Raw genomic sequence first — 22,935 nt, 5'->3', positions numbered from 1 at the left:
AGAATGCCCTTGTCGTGCGACACGAGTAGAGGTTTACACCTCGCATTTCAGAATGCGTCTGGATGTCCTTTGGAACGGTTCGTTAGATGAATGTGAGTTTGGGTAGAGTTGATTGGGACTTGAGAATCTGGTAAGTAGGAAGACTTTGAAGATTTGTGAATTAAGAATTTCAACTTTGAAATATTTAGAATTTCCTAGGTAGCCTAGTAACTTAATAGGTACTCTCATGTGGGTAAAAATCCTTCAGTTTCCACCTCTCTAAATCTTCAAATTCTCCGATTCGCAACTCTTGAAATTTTCACAGAATTTGAGAGCCCTCATACTGTTGAGTTGAAATTCATTGAAACTCTGAAATGAGCACAAGCCCTACCGCGTCCAAGTTGAAGAGCCTAACCTGGGTCCAGAGCCCAGGGCTCTGGGTCCTCTCGTATTCCGCGCCGACTCCAACGAGGCGGCTGATTTATGGCGGTCATTCATTCTAATCGTCCTGCATCTCGCAGCCCCAAGCAACCCTATCCGCCTCGCGCCACGTTCGTCGAGACACCGCCCTCGGCGGCGAGCAGCGCAGCTAATTGAATACAAAAATTGGAATATTTAGTCAAACCCATAAACCATTTAATTAACGAGAGTCTGCGAGCTGTCGGGATTAGAACCACCCGTAAATATTGTCGCGCGGCCTCGCGCGGCCTCGCGCTGCTTCCACCACCCCACACATTCGTCAATCGTCCTCGTTCCGGCCTGATTTCACGCGCGAGGAGCGGCAGTTGTCTTCAGTTTCTGTCGCGTGAAATCCAATCCTCATCAATAGTACTGAACATCCGCCTAATACTGTAATTTATAAGCCTTTTTTAGGGATTTTTGCGACCACCAAAGCGAATTTCGCGGGAATTACTCAAAACATTAAAACTTTATCCTTCATTCATATTTTAAAGTCAAGAGAATCTCAAACACATCTCGAAGAGTTACTACTAACTATAAAGCGGAAGAAAACTATCAACATATCGCTTACGACGGATCCCGTTGAACATCTGAAGAACGTTGATCGAAATAAATACACACCTCTACACTCACAAAGGAAGTAATTACGGAATAGAAAGAAAATACGAGAAATTCAGCACGAAAAGAAAAAAGACTACTTAGTGACGCATTAACGCGATTCCCTGAACGCCTCAACATCGGTCCCCTCTACATTCTCGAGTTTACAGCCGGCACAGTCGTGAGCTATTACGATTATGGCTACTATAAGTCCATAAACCGGTTATTAAAGCTAATTACATGTATTTATAGCCGATCAACCGCCACGATTCGATTCGATTCGTAGGCTGGCTCTTTCGTCACGTCGCGAATCGCTTCTTTTAAACGTTGTTACGATTGTTCCCCGCCCACTAGTCGCGTTGACCTAGTTCTTATATCCAGCCAACCCCTTAAAGGTTTCTCCTCAACTACTGCGCATCAGAGACCCTGGACGATTTCCTTACATATTCGAAGTCAACTGTCTTTTTGGACGGTGCTTCTAGGCATCACTCCACACACTTTCGTTCTTATTGTTACATTTGGACGTAACATTTGAATGGTCCGCTTTCGTCGCGGGTGTCCAACCACTAGGCAAGGCGCAGCAACATTCGTCAACGCGAAAAAGGCTCCTCAACGAGCTCCAAGATAGAAAGAAATGAAGGCGGCGGAGAGCGTTTGTTCTCGGAACGAAACACTTTGCTTCTGCAAATCGTGGACCACCCGAGGGCACCCTGGTCGAGTCAGCGGACCAGCCTTTTTTTCCCTCGACTATATGCCCTTGTAATTAAACCGGCCGATGACGTTGATTTAGTTACTCCCGCGCTATACGCCCTATGGTGGTTCCGAACGCCGCGCCAGACGGCTTCCTTCAGCTATTTCGCGGAACCGTCTTGTCATTTTTTAAAACTCCAAGTAGGAGCACAGTCAAGTCTGCGATATCTCTTTATTTCTTTCGTTTGGTGAGAGTTTATTCGACAGTATTTCAAATCAATCGATCAGTCAAGGCCCCGTGAACCTAAGTTCGGATATTGAAGGAATTCTAAGTTTTCCCACTAAAATCCTACCACAAAACTCACAAAAATGTAACTGTACACGCAAAAATCAACTCAGCGAACTTAGATTGGCTGAATCTAAAAAGTTTCATCAAGCGAAATCGATAGCCGAGTGTCTGCCAATAAAAAAGGAATTTCCACGTTTCACATTCTGCTGTTTAAACCGTAAGGAAATTTATGGCCGTGAAGGAAGCGAATCCACGAGATTGGGGAGTCGGATTGCATCGTTTGTCGGCTAAAAGCTTTTAGACGAGAGTCACGGAGGGAAGTGGAAGGAGAGGAAGAGGGACATGGGGGCAGGGGTAAAGGGGGTTCCACGTCCGCAGGGATGAGTTTGCACCTAGAGCGGACAGCCGGCACGCGAGGTCGACACGAGAAATACGGAGGAACAGGGGCCGGCCGCCCCTGGCCGCCCCTGGCCGCCCCTGGCCGCCCCTAGCCGCCCCATCGGCTCGTTTAATTAATTAAAAGTGCATTAGCGGGGGTAAACGACTTACGGGGGTTCCTAGATACGTGTGTAACGATCCTTCGACCGGAACGACCGCGCTATTACTTTCGTCAACACGAGAACGCCTCCGAACACGTTCCTGATGGAACAATTAGACGGCTGCTTGCCATTTCGGGGAATACGGAAACTCAATTTGGAGGAAGATCGTCCATTTTTTTATTTCGAGATGGGGATGGAATATTTTGGGGCTGAACGTGTATTGATTTGTGGTTGAGAACTTGCAAGGAGAGTATCTTTTATAGTATTTTTGATAACTGCGCGGAAATTGAAGAAAGCTGAACTCCAGATGCAGAGTATAGTCGGTCAGTTTGGCTCTCGAATTCAGATATGTCCTACTCGAATAAAAGAAAAGTGGAATCGAAGAAAGCTGGAATCGCTCTGGCAGTCGTTCAGATCGGCATCGCGAGGGTAGCCTGTGTATTATCGGGATTACGGCGGACAGGGCAGATAGAATCAAAGCACCAGGTGCAAATTACAAGGGGGATGGCCAGGTAGCACGGAAGTTTGACGCGCTACCAGCTGACCGGTGTGCGCGAGCAGCCGTGTAATCACGCTAATGCGGCACGTCGTTGGCAACCGATGCGATCCCAGTTTCGCCACAGGGTGATCCCCGGATCGACTTTTACAATGACTCACGCGCGTCATTGCGTAACCATTTCGTCCTCGATAACGATAATCTTCCTCCTCCTGCGAGGGAAGCGTGATCGTCGATCATTGGGCCGCGGAGAGCAGCGGCGATCGTGATCACAGAGGACAAGCGGGACGACGAATCATCCAGCCGATCCAGCTGGATATTTAATAAGGTACGATAATGAAACGGTCAGCGCGAAAAGCCACGTTGCGAGCAACGTTTAATCGCCACGGAATTACCGAGATAATGCGACTCGATGGGCCGAGAGTTAAACGATCGCTTCGCTCGTGCGCGACCCCACCTCTCGTCGAGGTTAGCAAAGTGGAAGAAGGATTCAGAGTTAAGTGGTACAAGTGAGATTGAGAAAGGAAGAATTCTGGAAGTAACGTGTCTTCTCAGGTGGTAGCGAACAGGAACCAGGGAATACCTGGGTCTCTTTTTAGACGGTGGAAACTGATTTATAATCTACAATTTCTAAATTCATCGATTTTTATTAACGATTTTCTTTAATTAAGATATTAAAACAGTGTCGAGTATGCAAGTTGCGTAAAATTCTACTGCGTTATTCTACTGACATCGCTGCGTCCGATCTAACTAGTGCTGCCAGCAGTAGAATAAACAAAAGTCACTTTTTCACATAAGAATAACTCACACTTACAATTCTGGTACTAAAGTATTTTTCTATTACACTGGTAAGTAGAATGCAGTTATAAATTCCTGCTTCCATAAACTTTTCTTCAGCTTGTTACAAGAAGAACGATATCCTGCGTCCACGTCTAAAACAGGTGCCCGGGCGAAAGATGCAGACACGATCGGTCTGATAAAGGTGAAAAAGCAACGAGAACGGTTCGATTTAATGGCAATTTGTCGTTGAACCAAGGATGTGCCAAGTAATATACGACGCGTGGTTCCTAATGAGGGGAGTGGATCTCATCCGCGGATGCGCGGATCGCGTGAGACGGCCGTCTGACAATGAGATCGATGATGAAGTGGCAGGCGATCCGAGGCAACGGGGGCAACGGTGAACCGGTTCACCGATCGACAGGTCAAAGGTCGCACACGTCACTTCGCTATGTCCTCGCTCTTCTTCCGACTGCTAAAGCTCCCACCAAAATTAGTAGATACATTAAGCTGCGGGCTTTCGTGAAATTTCTGGAAAATAGAAAAAGTAAAGTAAGTAGTATACAGGGTGCCTCAGGAAAATGGGACCTCTTCTTTTACCGATACCTTTTACTGATGATATTAAAAAGCAGCGGAAACGTAAACAAGTGTTTGGAATGACCGCATTCCCGTAAAAAAAGTGTAAAGAAACTCCCAGGAGAAATGATTTTTACGGGCGTTAACGAGGTCCGTGGTCGGCGAGCCGTCGACAGAGAACGAGTCGGAGAGAATTCAATTAGCTCGGATCGTAAGGGATCGACAGCCGTGGAAGAGGATCGCGGCGGTCGAACGGAGAACGGCTCCCTATTCTCTGTGGGCAAACAGCGTGAAACGGTATCGCGTGGCCACGCGATCACGATCGTTCCAGGGGTTAACGGTTAGTTTAAGGGAGGACGAGTACAGGGCCTCGTGGCTCGCTGACTAAGGTAACGCAAACTGTTGGTTTGTCGGCTGTCAAACCGCCTCGCGGGAGGGCAGGAAAGAGCAAAGATATGCCCACGCGCGCACGTGCCTTTTAATATGCCGTAATGCGTCGCATGTCCATATTCATTAAGTAATTTTCTGCCCTGAAAGTCACTGGCCCCAGCCATTGTCGTCCCTCGCGCCTCGCCGAGGACAGCTCAAGCTGCGATCATGACGATTTCATTCCCTGCGAGGGCACCTCGCTTTCCTTCTTTTTTATCAACACTTCCCTCGCATAGTCATATAGAAATCAAAATGAAATCCAAAAGAAAATCATCTCAATCTGTTATACGTGTCTTACGTCGACTAATCCTGTTTTTCTACCTATTCTCTGCTTTCCCGTGCTCCATATTTATGATCTCCTTAAGACTACAAGCATGGTGGGCCCACTGCATACATTTCTGTACCCTATGGTTACGGTGAAATCGCAGGACGCACGAGGCGCATTATTTTCTTCCTCGCAGCGGCCGACGCGACGATTGTTTCGCAGCGCGGCGTCCGAAAGCGTTCGTGAAAGAATAATTTGGATGACAGCAATTTGTTTGGTGTAACGGTGACGCAGTGTACGTGAGGTCAGCGCTTGCGAGGCGCGGCGCGGCGCAGCGCAGCGACACCTCTCCATAATCTCTTTTAATCGACTGAATCCGTGGACACGTTCTAATTCATTATTAAAGAGAAGAAATGTAGCTCCTGTGATTTGAACATTTCATTCTCCTTTCTCAATTCTACTATTCCGGAGGCTCAACACGTACGAGCCTCGAGTAAGAATATCAGAAATTTCGTGGCCACGAAGTCACTGATCGTAGCACGCTCGGCGAGCATGGCGAGCGTGTCATGGCGTGACAACGATTTGTCCGAATGCGATATCTCCATAGCGAGGGGGAAAATAAGAAAGAATAATTCGGCGATTTGTCGAGCAAGCCGAGACACTTAGTCGGTATCGGCAGGTATCGGCAGGTATCGGAAATCGGCAACGCTCTCTCTGAGTGTCCATGCTCGCGCGAGCGAGCGGAGCAGCACGGGCACGTAACACGCCAGTATCAACTGGGTGAACGAGGCAACCGAGAAGCCAGCCGAGTTCTGAGATCAAGTCACGCGTAGCCTAAAGAAAGTTGTTTAAAGGTCAGTGTAGCTCGGCTTGCATCACAAATGCCAATCTAGTTACGAAATGTGTAGAGGGAACAATGATACTCTCGTGGAAAGTAATTCGTTCCCTCGCGCTGGCTCTCCTATGGATCCTCGGCCTCCCCTTCTGCTCTTTCCCAACCGGCGAACCATGGATTATTTTCCATGGGGTAACATGAAAACGTGCCTTTGAAAATATTCCTGCGTAGTCTTGGATCACAACCTGTTTGCTCGTTGAAAATTGCTAGCTGGTGGCGGTTCGAAGGCTGTTGGTTGACAGATTTTTCTGATAATCGAATACCTATGTCTGATTATTTGTGGTTCATATCACTTCAGCTTCTATATCTCGAACGATCGAGGCCTTGTTAACCAAGGTTCTACTATAAGTACGTATAAGCAGATGAGCTCGTAACGAGAGTCACTTCGCTTCCCGATTCACCTGAAATCTTCTAAAGAAGCATTTACCTAAAACTCAGAATCAACAGTCGGATCACTTCTCCATAGGCAGTGTACTCGAGGTAGACAGAGCAAACAGAGCCCTTGATCACAGAGATTTCGCGACCCAGAGGCGTCTGGATCATTTTCACATCACGTTCAGTGGACACGCGCTTCCTCTCACTCTCTCTCTCTCGTCGTTAAGAAGGGTTTCGCGAATTATACATCTATCGGTGGGCCGTATCTCCCATCTTGTTCATATCCGCGAAATAATGCTGAATAATTTCGCCATAAATACGTGGCGCGTCCGCGTGGGCGTAAAGTAACGATAATGCAAGTAAATAATGGACGCAAGAGTTTTATTACCTAGGCGGCTGAATGGCGAGATAGAATCTACGTGTCCGCGGCAGTACAGCCCCCTCGAACACCGGACAAGAGGAACGAACAGAGGAGAGGAGAACAGAAGAGGGAAAGGGCTTGGAGCAGAGGCTGTTCCGAGACGGAACGCGTCGAGACGCATCGTTTTCGGTATCTTCTCGATGTCTCGCTTCTCGAACCTACGTCTCAATTGCTCGCCACACCGACACGACAAGACTTGCTCTCGAAGATCTCGTCTTTTCTGACCGACGCGACGGATATCTCTGTGGCTATAAGACCAAACGAACTATGTCAGCATTTTTTCAAAATTCCAGTTAAGCTCTTAATCCAGATCTATTCTCATTGATTCTCATCTATTCTCAAACGTTTCAAGCTTCAACTTTTCGACTATCTGATCCTGATCTACTCATGAAATATTACCTACCCTTTTTTCTAGCTTTAATTAGCATAACGAAGTCACGATTATTAATTAGCCATGTGAAAAGGTCCGCCTTTGATCGACATCCTGCCAAGGGAAGTCAACCTTTGGAAACATGTCACGGAGTTCACGATCCGGGAGTGCAGGAGCGTGGTTAAAACAGCTACGGTATTCCGATCGATGACCTATATACTATATATCGAATAACTATCTATTTCGTAACCCCTGAATGGTTCTTCGAACAAGCGCGAAAGAGAATTCGCTTCGAGCGAGAGACAAAGGATTCGTGGAGCGTAAGGTCGTAAAGGAAGACAGTAATGCGTCGTTTGTGGCTAGTCGACGGCTTATTCAGACCGATCACAACAAGAAGAATGTTTTTCTCGATATAAGTGGAAATCTTAGGATTTAGAAATTTAGAAATTTAGAAATTTCTTCAAGCTATGAAATCTTCAAGTCTTGAATCTTGAAATCCTAAAAGATTATTACGATAAGAGAAGTTCGTGAAATGATCGAAAAGGTAAATTAAAAATTCGGAATCTTCATACACGTTGTAAAGAATTTGTAGCATCTCTAGTCTCGTGTTGTCATTCGAAACGTTAATGAAGACCCTAGAAACGATTTCTGGTATTTCTAAGCGATCCAGCGCAGTGGTCGCAGCAACATTCCAAGAAACGTACCGAGACATAAATCGCGGCCCGAATTTGCGTCTGAACTTAATCCTTGATTGTGCCACGCCTCCTCCGTTTCTTTCTTTACGCCTTCGTCTCGAAACTTTCTTCTTCTTCTTCTTCTTCTTCTTCTTCTCCTTCCTCGAGTTCTTCCTTTTCTCCGTAGGCCAGTTGGTTCGGGCCACAGGCGTTGCCCATCTCGCGCCATCATTTAAGTAAATTACCGGCTTGCCGCGCACGGGACGACACTGTTGTGTATAGTCACCATTATTTTCGTATAACTTTGTACTCCTCCTTCTCCTGTCGCGGTGACGCATGTCTTTCCCCAAACGATCGCGAGCCTCGTCGATCCTTGGACAAGAGCTACCTTAAAACTTCAACAATGCTAAAAACAGCGAGGGATGATCGATGAATGTTGATTTGAAGCAACTAAATCCTCGCTGATTAGACGGATGCTGTTTTGTAATGTGAAGATGATTAAAAAGATGGTTGAAGACCACGAAGATTCGAACGAATTAAAAAGAAAATTCCCTGAATTATTTCGGAAGTTCGATCGATCCCAATTGCAAAGCTATTCGCGAAAATGGCTGACGTTTGCTAGCTGACATTTCCTCGCGCATTTATCGTGATAATACGGCCTCGGGTCAGAGGGTGTGGCCTCGCCAGATTGATTCGGCGAGCTCGCTTCTGCGCGCTACGCTTCGTTACCGCGAACAGTATGGCTGCTTTCCTTGTCATGGCTTTTCATCCATCTCCCCTGTCCCATTTAGCCCGGGACCCGATAAATAGACCGAACGATAAAGCTGTCGCTATATCACTGTTGAATTCATCCGATGACTCGCTTTCGATAATTATGATATACGAGGCGAGCCGCGGAGAACGCTTGACGCCGCGCCGCGCCGCGCCATTTCTCTGGTCGCTATTGCGTGGTAGATAGTCGATGTGCTAGTTAGCATTCGAAGAAAACTGTTTTTTACCCTTCTTGTGCGCTATATTCTTCTGATACTCATCGAGATATACGTTTTTCAGTATTTTTTTACTGTAAACTCACAGGTCACTAGGAAAGATAGAATGATTTGAACCACCCTGAACAGTTAATATATTTGCATAAAAGTCCGCAGTCAAGTAATAATCGCGATCACTCAGTGTCTCCTGAATTTTTCCCATCACCTTGGAGTAAAGGCCACGCGAGGTTTTCACACACGAGGAGGAATTTATCGCGAGGTTCGTGTAAACGAGAACGTAGCGTGCGCACGCGTTTCTTTGTCAGAAGTCACGTCGATCGATCCGAACGAAAAAAAATGCGAGACGGCGCAAGGCGAGAGCAGAAGGCGAGAGCAGAAGGCGAGAGCAGAAGGCGACGCGGCCAGGACGGTTTTTCATGCTGCGCACGACGGTTAGGATGACGACGCAACTATCCATCGGCGGCGTGGGTGTCCGTTCTCGGTCTGACAGATTCGGAAACGCGTTATTAACACCGAGCCAGGCTGCCTCTATGATTACAAGCATTAATAGCCGGATGGACCAACTTTTGCTCGCGCCCCGCACTATTATTATTGCAACGCGAATCGAGAGACACGCTCGATCGGAGTCGAGGTGGGACAGAGGAAGAATGGGTATAGGTTTTCGAGGGGATCCCAGGATGTGGATCGTGGTCGCCTTTGGCTGAGGCGCCTGGATCCTTCTTCATATGTAATTTAGTTATTTAGTTTAGGTTTTTATCAGTAGACGTCTCAAAGAGAAAAAAATGATCGAACATGTTTCCCGATTTTCTTATCAGACCTGCCCGTATCCGAAGGCGGCAATTCGCGATGGTCGTTTGTTATTTGATCGAGAAAGGGTCGCGTCCATCCTGTTCGAGACGATTCGCCATTTAAATATAATGTTTGGCGCGCTCTTTCGCGCGAGCTCGTCGTGCTTCGCTACAAACTCCTTTTCAAATTGCATATCAGGTACGATCGAGTGTCGCGAGTACACCAATCTTCCGACGATGAATAATTCATTGTGTAAATAATTCATAAATCGCTATGAGGCTCGACGTGGACGCCGAGCCCGAATCGTTCGAAAATTTCCGACGGGACTCCTTCAGCGTTGCTCTCGCGACTCATTTCCGTCTGCCGATGGAAAATTTCGCTCCTCCACCTTCGTTATGAGTGGGAGTTAATAAATAACAATGATCGAGGGAGTATCGATTACACTTTGAAACCACGTTTTCCTTCGGCAAGCGAGAATGTACGTTTGTGGAACTTCCACGATGAACAAGTTCTTCATTATGATACCAGCAAGTGCTGTTTCTGAGTTTCTTGCTTCGTTTTCGCTACTTCAGATGTATTCAGCAATATGTAGTTCATATTTCTATTATTTCTTGCGTTCCCATCACGCGAACGATTTGAAACTTTTGCAACTTTTAACCTGAATTTTCAAAGTCTCTTTTTCTGAATTCTGTTTCTCAGAACGGAGTTGGTAATCTTAGGGGCACTTTCGAAAGTCGTCGACCCAACCAACGGTATCTCAAAAGAAGAACCACAGGGACGTTAGTCGAGCGTGTCGAGCGGGGAGCCTGAAGGGGGCGTGATGTCGGTTGTATCGGGGCGCATTAAAATATTTACGAATGTTGTTGTGGCTCAGAGGCCTGGGTCGGTCGGGGCGCTCGTCGAGATAGTAGTCGAGAGCGTGGCACGAGCAGACGAGGGCGGTGTTGCGCGTGTACAAATCATGCCAGGAATGACGCTGCATCGGCTCTCTCCCCTCCTCGCTTTGCTCTCCTTCCCTTCGCGCGCACCTTCACGTAGGTTCGGCCCGCGAGGACGTAGGGTGTAGAAGGGACCTCATGCTGCACAGCCCTCGATGCGTTTCATTGCATATTAACCGAGAACACAACGCGCTGTGTGCCCTTTCCCGAATCACCATATCGCAAGTCACTCGCTTCAGTCGCTCGTTTACCCGTCCTCGCTTGCTTAACCTACTCCGGCTATCTCAGGTATCGGTCGATGGTTCCTTTCTCTTTGATAGCCTTTTCAACATTCGCTTCGGACGATGGGATTTAGTTGTGCAAAGTTTTCCTCGCAACAGTTTTTCATCTCGAAAACGATTCCTAGACCTAAAAGTTACTTATTACCCTACGATAAGGAGTATATCGTAAGCAGATTTGAAGTAAAAGAAAAAAATGTTGTAAACCTGCTGTCTTCGTTTTCAGCAGACGTCGGACCTGGACACGCTGCTGTGCAGACAGGACCTCGATCGGCTGCAGAAGCTAGACGAAGATGACCCAGAGAAGGAGGCAAGGGAGCCTTCGGTGCATATGGAGGATTTCTTCGAGGTCGGTGGACCCGTGTGCCGACCTCAGCCGAGCTTCGTCTCGTCGAGGAGTCAGCCGGCGGGGACCGACGACGACGTGTTCCTCAGGCCGCCCCTTTGGGAGGACATCACGTCGAGCATCCAAAAGCTGGACCCAGAGAACGCGGACATGCTGGGCTCACAGTCTCACGTCAAGATGGAGACGGACGACGTGACGTCGCCGGTCCTGTCGCCCGTCGAGATCAAAACGGAGCCGCTGCCCCCGCCCCCCACCCTCCACCTCCTCGAGGGACCTAGCTCGAATCCTGTGCAGACGTTTGCAAATGGCCACTCGAACCCTCCGAATGGTCTGCAGGTCGTTCATCATCGAACGGCTGCTGCTTTTAAGACCTTCCCCTCGGCTAATAATAACAACAACAACAATAGTGCCACGAACAACAACAACAATAATAATAATAGTAATAGTAGTAGTGTGGGGAATAATAACAACGACTCGACGTCGAATCACCATGGAGGGAACCAGGTGGGGGGCAGTGCTACATCTCCCCTTTATGGATCGATGACCAGGTTGATGTATATTTCACCCTTGACGCCACCGATCTCTGACCCCGGCTCACCAATTGGCGCACCACCCAGGCGGACCCCGCCACCGCCGTACCCACAGCCACCAATCATGAACCCACCTCATAGGATTCAACCCTCATCGATTAACACCAAATTTAATAGACGGAACAATCCGGAGCTGGAGAAGAGGCGAGTCCATCACTGTGATTTCATAGGTGAGGATTGCGAATTGGAGAATAGGGCTCGTAAGCTGTCAGATCGTTGCTCACTCTTTATTCCCTTCTCTAAACTATCCATTATTCTCAAAGAAGAATATTCCTCTTCCACCCTATACTCACGAAATCACAGCGAGAAAATCCTATTCCAATAAATCCGTCTGCGAAGGAGGCACGGTCTGGTACGACTAGCTCCTATCCATCAGACCAACGGCGCGCATTTGCGATAAGAATCGTTCGTTTTGCAGGTTGTACAAAGGTCTACACGAAGAGTTCGCACCTGAAGGCGCACCAGCGAATACATACAGGTGAGTCGATTTCATTCGGCGAATGTCCGAGATTGTAGCCGGTCGAAAGCGGTGTAGAGGTAAACGGGAGGCAGGGAAGAAGGAACGGCCGAGGTAATTAGGTATGTAGCTCATCTACGAAGCGAGACGAAGCGTTTGAAAGCGCGAGGTCGAACACTCGGCGTGGGCAGGGCGCGGTTCCCGCAGCCTCTCCTTCTCTCCGCGCTCTTTCTCCGTTTAACCTTCTTGCCTCCCTCTCTGTCTCTCTGCAGAAAGAGTTTCCCTGTGTATGCGTGTACCTGTGCACGAGCGCGGTGTCGCGCAAAGGAGCCTCTATCATATGTAAACGTACAAGGAACGCGCGAAGCGTGGTATGCGACTCTCCGCTTCGTGGACTGGAGCTAGCGACCCACATGCCGTAATCTAGTGTGCGTTGCTGGCAAGGTGGCACTTGGGATGCCACCGAACCACGAGAAGTATACTCGATGGGCACATATGGCCATTATAGTAAAACGGCAAGGTATCGGTAACGCTAGGTGAAACTGCATCATAAAATAGGAGAAAATTGCGTTTATGGCTTCGATTCAAAGTTGTTAATTGTTGCGGAAACTTACTTATTCACTTACGATGACTACGGTCATCGTTCACTAGCCAGGTCAGACACAACAAAGTGAGTAGAATATGTCTCAAGTCAGACACATTTCACGCGAACTTGAGGAGTTTCCTCAACGATAAAGAACTCTAAAAAAAGTCTGCGAACAAACGTGAAGTCAGTTAATTCTCTACATTCGCCAGAGATCTACCTCGACTAGATCCTTCGCGAGTGAAATGTGGGAAATCTAGGAAGAGTTATTATCGCGTAAATTAGGGTGCAATTTCGCAATTCGGTAAACGAAGAGATTCCAGGGAAATGGCGTTCCAGGCTAACGACACGCGGGTCGTTAGGGCACGAAGTTACGAAAACGCCTCCTCCGTGCACGAACGAGGATTGTAGAGGGATGGGCGAGGGTTCCCGTTGCGTCGCGCCGGGTATTTGCCGCTAGTGAATGAGCACGCGCGCCGGGTAGAAGCGCAACGCGGGAGAAAAAGAGCAAAGAGGTGCATGGGTGTGCATCGATGCGCGTTGAATCGGTCCATTCAGGATGCGTCCTCGCAAACCTTCCACGAGGGTACAGTTGAGAATAAATGAGCTTGAAGCCTTAATTACTCGAGTACCTTCGCATAAGGTTTTCACAGTTTTTCTTGTGCGTAGTATTTTCTATTGCTTAATAGGCATTATTCGTATCCCGCGAGAACATCTTGCGAGACACACACTTGCAGTACCACTGAGTGAGTTAAGGAAAATAATATAATTTTGCCACTCTGATAGTAATAGGACCACGTTAAGTTTAGTATTTCTATTCCTATCTATTACTAGCATTTACTGAATTCACTTTGAAGTGGTCGAAACCACGGATTCTGGGGACGAATACCCGCGAATACCTACTTGCAGCTCGCGGAGATCTAAGGGGAAACGTTCACCAAGGAACAGACGCGAAGCGGACGGTCGCACAGAAACGCATACGCCTCGACTGGAGAAGAACGAGATACGCTCAGCGTTGCACGCGTGCCCACTCGGCAGCCTCTCGAGGAATGCCAGCCAGAGGCATCTTAAGTGCGATGTACCACTTTCGAATTGATACCTGGAGGTTTTGCGGTAACCCGTGACCGCGCCTCGCCGCGTCGGACGTGCTTCTGCGCCGCGACTGTGGATGAAAACCGATCTACATTAGCGAGTCTCGACAAACGCCTGCAAACGCTTCGCGATCGAGTTGACGCTGCTCCTGAAATACTCGAGCATGGCTGAAAGGATAACTTTTTATGGGGGTGGAAAATATTTTTCGTTATCGTGTTTAAGAAATATACACTGAAATATACACGAAAAGATTAGAAAATGTCATAACTCTCGATCCTAATTATTTTTGCTTCAAAGACAAGTCCATTTGTTTTCTGCACAACTTAATACATTTTGCCTCTGAGGTTCAGATATAATTCATAATGAGGTTCAGAGATTATTTAAAAATGTGTAATGTTGTCCCTTGAATCCCCAGCGGTAGCACCGAACGTGAAACAGAATCGTTACTCCAGGTGTCGAATGTACGATTTCACATGAAATGGCCCGAACGCGACTGGTTTTCGAATGGCATTGCAAAGTCAGCGGTGTAGTTAGCGAGTTGAGAGCCTCGGGCACGTGGCGCTCCTCTTGAATGAACCGGACCAACACGAACGGAACGAAACCGACCCGCCCCGCAACAAAGCGAGCCTCTTACGCCGTTCTTCTTCTTCGCCATGCACCAACATAGCGTGCGCGTCCACGCACCTCTCGTTCTGCCTGACCCAACCTGACCCTGCGTCCAGAGGAAAAATATCGGTCGATCGCTCGTAAATTATACACGGCGTCCAAGGTGGAACGTCTATATTCGAGGACTCCTTCGACGGTGATGGAACGACCATCGATTCTCGATTAACCAGGGGATATCGAGGCGCGTTTACTATTCCTCTCGCGAAAAACACGTTATTCTACTCGTCGAATAGGCTCGTCCGTGCTTGTTGTTACACGTCCCGCCACAGACTTCTATACACGGTATAACAAATATAACCTTTGATATTTGACGGGGTGAGAGGAGATTCAAATTGGAGCACTGCTTATTATATAGAACTGCTGATTGTATAGAAGTCTGCGTGCCCTGTGCTCGTCGGAAGTTGTATTAGCTTGTGCACAGTGTGCGAACGTGAACGCGGGAAATTTGAAATTTGCTAACGAGGAACGTCGAAGCAAGTCGTACATTAGCGTGGACGTATCGCGAACGAAGCGAGCAAGGATTCTCGTTACGTTGCAAGGCGTCTTGGTATACCGCAGGGTCTGAGAAACCCTTGAAAGACGAGCCGTACGTGGGCTGAAACGCGCCGAGTACCATTCGAAACAATGCTCGCTGTCCAGGCGCCTATTCAACTTTCGAACTTTTCACCGACGACGTTGCACGATTCACTTCGCTTCTCGCCGCAGATTCCCGTGTCATGGAGTTGCGAAATTCCGGGTTTGAAATTGAATGGAGTGGGTCAGGACTTGTCCTGACGCGTCAAAGACAGGTCATCGAAGTACTCTTTCATTTCAATTAGATATTTCAAGAAATTCGCCTCTCTATCACTAGCAAAGTATTTTCGATTGCGCCGTCCGAAATTTTCTGTCTATTTGTTCTGTATTATATTCTGTGCATGTTTGTGACATGGTCTCTGCAGTTCTAAGGATCTAGAGATACTTTCGCTGTATCTCTGGTTGTGCTCGTGACTATCATCGTTAAGAGATTAATTAACTAGAAACGAGTTCGGTATTTACTCTTTATAAATCCCATCTCCGTGTCTACTCTCACCAAACACAGAGATATCACCGGTGTATTAATGAAATTTGTGCAAGGTGTAGGTAATCTCGTGATAAGTTTCCTCTAACACCTCGCGAAAGTATATGAAATTAGGAAAATGAAAGAATCAGAATGCGCGATATGTCCTACTAACCACCAAAGGATTAACTCGATCGAAGATTTAACGAAATCAAAGCAGCTTTTTCTCTTTTCTTTCCGTTCGAAAAGCTGGCCAGCTTAACGGCTCGCGAGTCGCAGTCGAGTGGGTCGACGGAAAAAGTGTGTTAGAATCGCGATTCTCGAACGGTGTCGATGCACCGACGAATCTAAACGCGTGCCGAGGCGTGCATTCGCAGGAGGTCAGAATCTCTCTCGCGTCATGGGAGGAACACGCAACGGAACGTGGACTCGCACACAGGTAAACGATTGGCACGTAAGCGAGGAGAAGTCTCACGGTGTGGTGCGCGCGGACGCGGACGTGGACGCGGACGCGAACGCGAGTCGAGCAACATTCCTCTTTCATCCACACTTGCAACTTCGGCATCTTTCTAGCGTGGCCTCTCTGCGTGAGAGAATCGGAGGACTAGTCTATCGGCTCTTTCGTTGGATCGTTTTATAATTTTTCTTCAAAATAGGATTAATAATTGGGGGTTGCCTGTGGAGGGCTGTTGTGCGTATAACTTCATGCACATTTTCTAAAGAAAAGTTTTTCAAATGCTCTTCGTAGCTTGTTATTACCTCGTTCTAACTTATTGAAAAAAAGAAGTCAGTCAAATGACGTTTGACTGCTCATCTACTGAGGACTATAACAAGTTGTAAGTCATTAAAGAAGAAAGTATTCTACTGATAAGTACAAGTGGAGGATGCCTAAATGAGTATAAAGATGGGGTCAACCTCCCAATAGGCGTGGACACTTGTCAGACGCCACTTCTGCGCGTATCCTTACTTTACTAGACTGTTCGAGTTATTTATCGCGCTAGATAAATGGATTTTTAATATGCATCCTGTCACGCACCTGCGCCGGTGATGTAAGCTTCTATCCGCGCCTACTGGAAGGGCAATCATTACTTAGGAATCCTTGAGAGTCGCCTGAGGGAGATGGTCCTTGGCCTCTTGTTGAATTTAGTGCCATTTCTCAGAGGCTTGGACAATTCTGATCCCTAAGACAATCGTTAAGAAATAAGAAGAGAAAAGTATTGAAATGAGGGGAAAATAGGGCTAGGACGATGGGAGCAATTCGAAAAGCAAACGTTGTATACGGCGGCACACACAGTGCCGTGGTGAAAGTGATCCGAAATTAACGGGGACGCGTTGAGGCTCGTAGGCGTCGTCGAGCCAAGAGGCGCGCACGATTCAGCGATACGCGCCACCTGGAACGTTATCGACCTCGTAAAAACTCGTCCCGTGCGTTGCAGAGACCACGTCGATTCTGACAATTTGATCGAAAGTCGTCGACGGGTTGACCAGAACTGAGACACGCGATCGCACTACTTCTGTATCAGTTTCGAGAAAAATATCGCTCCTTCGAGCTCGATCACTCAGGTCAACTCAATTGCGATCGTAAACTTGGAATCGATTAGAAGACATGGAGAAGGTTACACCTAGATAGTGTTTGAGAAGTTTCAAATACTCGAATAGAGTAAAACACTCTCGAAAAAATAACTTCTTCGGTCTAAATATATGAGAAGAACTGTGAACACGAAGAATCCCCTTTGAAGCTTCTGCGCGACGACTCAAGGCCCACTATTGCCAGGGTAAAAACCAAGAAAAGATTTGACGTAAAGGGAAAGCGATAATGGTTGCTCATTCAGCGCTCATCGCGGGAAGAATAATGACAGGCTGACATTCTGACACTATGCAAACGCCATGCACAGCAAAAGGACAAAAATAGCAGTCGCCTCGGAAAACGCGTAAAGCGGAAATTTACCGGCTCACTGTTCATAACTTTCTCATTTGCATTGTTCGCTACATTCGTCGCGGCGTGTAACAAGTTACAGCACGCGATGAACGCAACGATGACAGCAGCGGTGACGAACGATTTGTCGCTGTAGCGAATCGCAAAAAGCAGAAACTCCGTCGACGGAAACGGCGCTTGTCGAACGCCAGTGGGAAAAAGCTGGAGAGCTCGAGGAAAAAGAGAATTGGCGGCAAATTCAAGCAAGCTAGTGGAAGCGCGAAAAACTGGATCCAGACGTTGACACGATCCCAGAATTACACGTCGAATGACTTAATACCCGCCAATTAGATGACGGCACGAGCGAAACCGCCTTTCTATTTTTACCACGATCGGTTTGCGTGTTGCGACGGTCGCTCGACAGCCTTCCATTCCGATCACGAAGCAGAAAAGCTTTCCTGACACTTGGTATTTCGTTTAAACCCCTAAGTAAGCGCGCCACGCACGCGCACGGCTCACGGATGAATCTGCGCTTGCGTCCTACGTACTATGCACGAAACGACGGAAAATGGAATACAATCGCGCCGAATTTTGAATAATTAAGAAATATGATCGAAAAGATAACTTTTCTAAAATACTGTGCTCTAAATTGTTAAGAGATTTTAGAGTTAAAAATTCGATCTTTTTTCAAAATCTTTATGTAATGTAACAGAAAGTTTCCTAAATGTTGGCGATTTTATGGATGATCTTCTAATTATTGTCGAGTGTATATTAAAATAAAGTGAGGAAAGAGCTCTGTCTTAGGAGGCTCGACAAGATAAAAGCGTGAAGATGGTTTGAAAAAGGACTAGGTAGCTCACGATCAAGAACCGACGACTGTACCCTCGTATTCGTTGCGGAGGAACGTTCGGGGAACGTTCGGGGAACGCTTACGATAAATCAATTGCCATAAATCTGAGGCGCGGAGTTGACGCGCGAACAAAGGAACTACGGACGAAGGAGGCACGCGACAGGGGTAGCTGTTGGCGGAGAAGAAGAGGGGCTATTACCGAAAGCTGTCTCGAGTTGCTCCTTTTCTCCACCGTCTCCGAAGAAATCTCCGCAGAATTCTCATGAACGAGCAATACCGTGAATGGACACCGCTGGGTGGTGGTAATACCGATTGTATGGGAGTCGTGCGTGTGGCTAAGACCGGTTAGGGTCGTCTCCATAGCGAGACAGAAAGAAAGACAGAGAAGGATGGCGAGTGAGAGCCGTTTCGTAGAGGAGAACGAGTCACCGGCATGCGTGGGCGTATTTCTCAGCTATCGAGTCTTCTCTCTCGCTGTTTCCCCGATGCATGCACGCCTTTGCTAAGCCTCCACAGAATTTCCGTAGATTTATCCGAGTTTCGATGCGTTCCCAATCTCCTCGATACTTGTTTTCAGGGAAAACGTGTTTCCTTGTTTCTTCGACTCTCTACTATTTCAATAGATAATTTTAGAATACTTCACCCCATCAAGAGAACCTTCCCTGGACTGAATTACTTAACAGCTTCCCCCTATAACTATTCACTTCCTAACAGAGGTCGCTTAACAGAAGTTGCAGCATACTTTCCAAGAACCCTACCTATTACGGAACACTGACACTATCTTGACCCCAGGAATCCCTATTATCGAGATTATCCATCAGCGAGAAACACGCGCTGCTTTCGTGATAACTTATCACCTCCCGCCACCTAACCCTACGGTTTGATGGAACAGCGATTTCCAAGAAACAGGGGTCGAGGCACGAGGGCCACGAAGTGGCAGAGGGAGAGTAGAGTTTTGGTGGGTCGAATTGGGGTATCGAGGGAGGAAGAGCGGCGAGGAGCGAAACGCTGCACTGTTGCGATTCGTGGGTAGTTGGGCCTAGGAAAGGTACCTATTGGAGAACAAAGCGCTGCTCTTTGCGACTGGCTGATAGGTATATACCAGAGGAGAACCTTAGGCTATAAGAGATGCCGCGGTGACCTTTAACTGTACCCGCATGCCGCAACACGCTCACCTGTATTCTAGCGCAATCCGTTCGCGTTCTCGCTGCTCTTGCTCTTGCTCCGCTTCGCCACAGATGCAACGGGGCCCCAGATGTATATGCCCCCCCCGAGAGTCCAGTTAACATTTCCTTGCCGCGAAAACTGTACACAGTGTACAGTTCACACTGTTATAAGAGAGGGCGAATGTGCTACAAACAACATTTTTTTCGGAGTTATCAAGGTCATCAAACTCGATCGCATCCCTAGAGCCCCTTTCCTGCACCCACGACTACGCCTCTAAGTGAAAGTAAGAAGAGAGCCGATACATTGTTCCCGTTTTAATTTCAGGTGAGAAACCGTACCAGTGTCAGTGGCCAGAATGCGAATGGCGGTTCGCGAGGAGCGACGAATTGACTCGCCACTATCGGAAGCACACCGGCGCGAAGCCTTTCAAATGCGCCGTCTGCGAGCGTTCGTTCGCGAGGAGCGACCACCTCGCCCTGCACATGAAGCGACATCTGCCGAAGCAGCACGCCAAGTGACCATCGCGCAACCACTCGTTGAGCTCTCCGATCACGAGCGACCAGTCCTTACCGCCGATCCCAACGGACCTTTTTTCTGGCCCACCTGGCGAACAGGGAACCGGAGAACAACGTGTTCTCCTCTGAATTCACTCGAAATGGAAATTCGAGGACCCTTGAGGAGAACAGATCCTAGGTTTGATATTAGACAGTCGAAAACGTTGGTCTTTGGCTCCTCGAGCTACGGAGAAGCTGCGAGCTCTCGTGGCTCTTGGAAGATACGAGCTAGAGGATCAGTATCGGTGTGATAATTAGAGGGAAAAAAGATACAGAGGGAGAACTTTTTGGTTTCGATTCATTTTTTTTCAGAATGATTTGTGCAAAATCAGTTTTGAAAATTTATTAAAATTCAATTTCTATAAAGAAACTTTGTCTTTCCTACTATCTACTCAATGAATATAGCCTAGAAATGATGAAGAAAAATAATTTAACAACTTTATGACGGAGTAGCCTTGTTTTTATTTAGTGAAATAAGGCTGAAACTCTCAACAAGTCGCCATATTGGTCTTGCACAAATTTTCCTCAGCCCCTTTCTTATCGTTCTTTCAAAAAGCTCCCTTTATATCATTCTTTCCTCTAAGTTCTGATAAAAGAAACGTAGGAAAACATTGGATTAATGCATGAATTTGTGCCGCGTCACTTTTCCTTTTTTTACGCATCAAAAATTTCTTTCTTTTTGTGCTATAAAACAATCAGTTTTTGTTTCTAATATATTTCGATGAATATTAAGAATTCCGTAGAGAAAAAAGGGAGAAGTGATATGACGGGAACTTATGCATCGACCCAATATAATTAATCTCGATTTTTGACCACTTCGTTGGAATACCAAGTGAATCACTCAAGCTTGCAATTTGTTACAAATAGCGCTGGAATAGTGGCTGGACCACTGACATCTCACCGAGTACTTGCAGCATCGCACTTTTTGTTTTCGAGGGTTGTTTTTCTTTGAGTACTTCCGTGTACAAAAATTGAATAGATCTGGATACTTCGGAGCAGTGTGAATACTTGCACGTATAGCTTCTATTTTAATAGACACGAAATTATTCGAGTAGAGCTAGAGAATCTCTACGAGGCACGCAAAAATGCAAGTACTATGAATGATAATAGCGCCTTAAGGGAGTATTCCAAGTGGTGAGTATAAAGAATGAGAAAATTGATCTTTTGATTAGTAATATTCGTCAGCGAATATTTCCACGATAAGTAAAAGCGTCGACATTTTTATTCAACTCGCGTCCACAATTTGAAAGTTTTCGGCAGTCCAGCCGGATTGCTTAACGACTCTTCCGGTTGTATAACGATTTAGCAGCCTATCGAAGCAATTTTTACACAATTTGCGAATCGATGCTATCTATCCACTCCACGGTTTTGAAAAATATTCTCAGAGCATAAGATAAAAAACGTTGAAAATGCGTTGATAATTTGTTGCGATGAATCGACACATCGTGATGCCCTATGTACAAATTCATGTAGATACGTATACTGTATGTGCATACGTATGTATATATGAGCATACGCGCGTACACATCTATATTGTACACTTAAATATATGTACTATCATGGAAAAGCTGTTGCGTCGCATTCGTTGCGGCTGAGAGACCTATGCACTTGTGTGTGTATGTATACGTGTAAAGAAAAAAGATGATAGACACCTGATACCTATGTAGTTAGTGTAATATTATCTGTATAATATTCGATTTGAAATATTCGGATCGGCGACCATCGTTGCGTTTCCGTCGATCCGCAATTTTATCGATCATCTTGTTTACCTTCCCGAAAACGTAGTGCGTGTAATGCATAGCGAACACAACAAAAAAATATGAAACCAGGAGGCTTTCTTTCTCTTCACCTATTCCCTTCTCTATTTTATTTCTACTCGCGTTGTTTTCGCTGCACTCTGCTTCCCTTTTCCGTATTTCAAAGCGATTCGAAGAAGATAGATATGTTGCGAACGTGTTGACTGTTCCACATCGAGCGCAGTAGGCCAAAGAAGACTGTATTTAGGGAATGGAGAACCAGCTCTGATTTGCTTCAAAATACAGTAGAGCCTTGATTAACACTTTTAATGCTAAATTATTTCTATGGATAAAAATGCGTATATAATTAAGAATGAAATCTGTATCTGAGAGCTAGGCTAACTCAAGTCTATTTTATTGAAAACTAATGATTCTTTACAAGATTCTTAAATGAAATGAACATAAAATACATAATACCTAAAAACACGCGAGTTAGTGAAAGTAAAATGAGGTCCTACTGTATTCCTATTTGCCTAGCTTCTCCAAATCTCGCCAATACATTGCGCGCTTTAAACAACACGCGGCACAGCGTTAGAATTATTTTATAGCGATTCATTGTGCTGCAAAGGTAGAGAAGCGAGAAATGCATTGGTCTATTTATCATTCAAATACGTTACTCAACTGTATTACGATTAGGGCTGAGACTAACTACATATTCAAACGCTTCAGTAGTTCAATTATTTAGCGAATATCGAATACTATATTAGACACTGAAAACTCTTGGATAAATGTCAATATTTTCAGCAACAAAAGTCGTAGGAATTTTATGTAAGTATCTCTCCAGTCAAATATGTGTACGTATGGAAACTGAATTTGACTTTAAGTTAAGAGCGACTAGAGGTAAGCGAAAAAATAGTTAACAATATAATTCACTGTCAGCAGTAAAGATGGAACAAATATGTATCACAAATATCTAATTCGATAATTTATATGTAAATAGACTGCGGATATTTATGCAAATTTTACAGACATAACTAACAAATTATAATCTAGATAACTAAAAATATGTTTCAGTCTTTAAATATTCTATCCTATATTTCATTTTTCATGTTTTGTGCATT

The 22,935-nt window shown here is 46.3% G+C and overlaps 1 protein-coding gene across 1 annotated transcript in view; it reads left to right on the top strand.

Moving 5' to 3' along the window:
* Positions 1-20,139, top strand: part of LOC143187772 (uncharacterized) — a 45,275-nt gene extending 25,136 nt beyond the window's left edge. Inside the window, exons 2-4 of the mRNA XM_076391988.1 lie at positions 11,052-11,928; positions 12,177-12,236; positions 19,849-20,139. Coding sequence (XP_076248103.1) covers positions 11,052-11,928; positions 12,177-12,236; positions 19,849-20,042 — 1,131 coding nt within the window. The 3' untranslated portion in view covers positions 20,043-20,139. The remainder of the gene's footprint in view (positions 1-11,051; positions 11,929-12,176; positions 12,237-19,848) is intronic.
* The last annotated feature ends 2,796 nt before the right edge of the window (positions 20,140-22,935 follow it).

The sequence above is a fragment of the Calliopsis andreniformis genome, chromosome 2 (assembly GCF_051401765.1).
Source record: "Calliopsis andreniformis isolate RMS-2024a chromosome 2, iyCalAndr_principal, whole genome shotgun sequence".
Classification (NCBI taxonomy): Eukaryota; Metazoa; Arthropoda; class Insecta; order Hymenoptera; family Andrenidae; genus Calliopsis; species Calliopsis andreniformis.
This window is presented reverse-complemented; position numbering and strand designations above follow the sequence as displayed.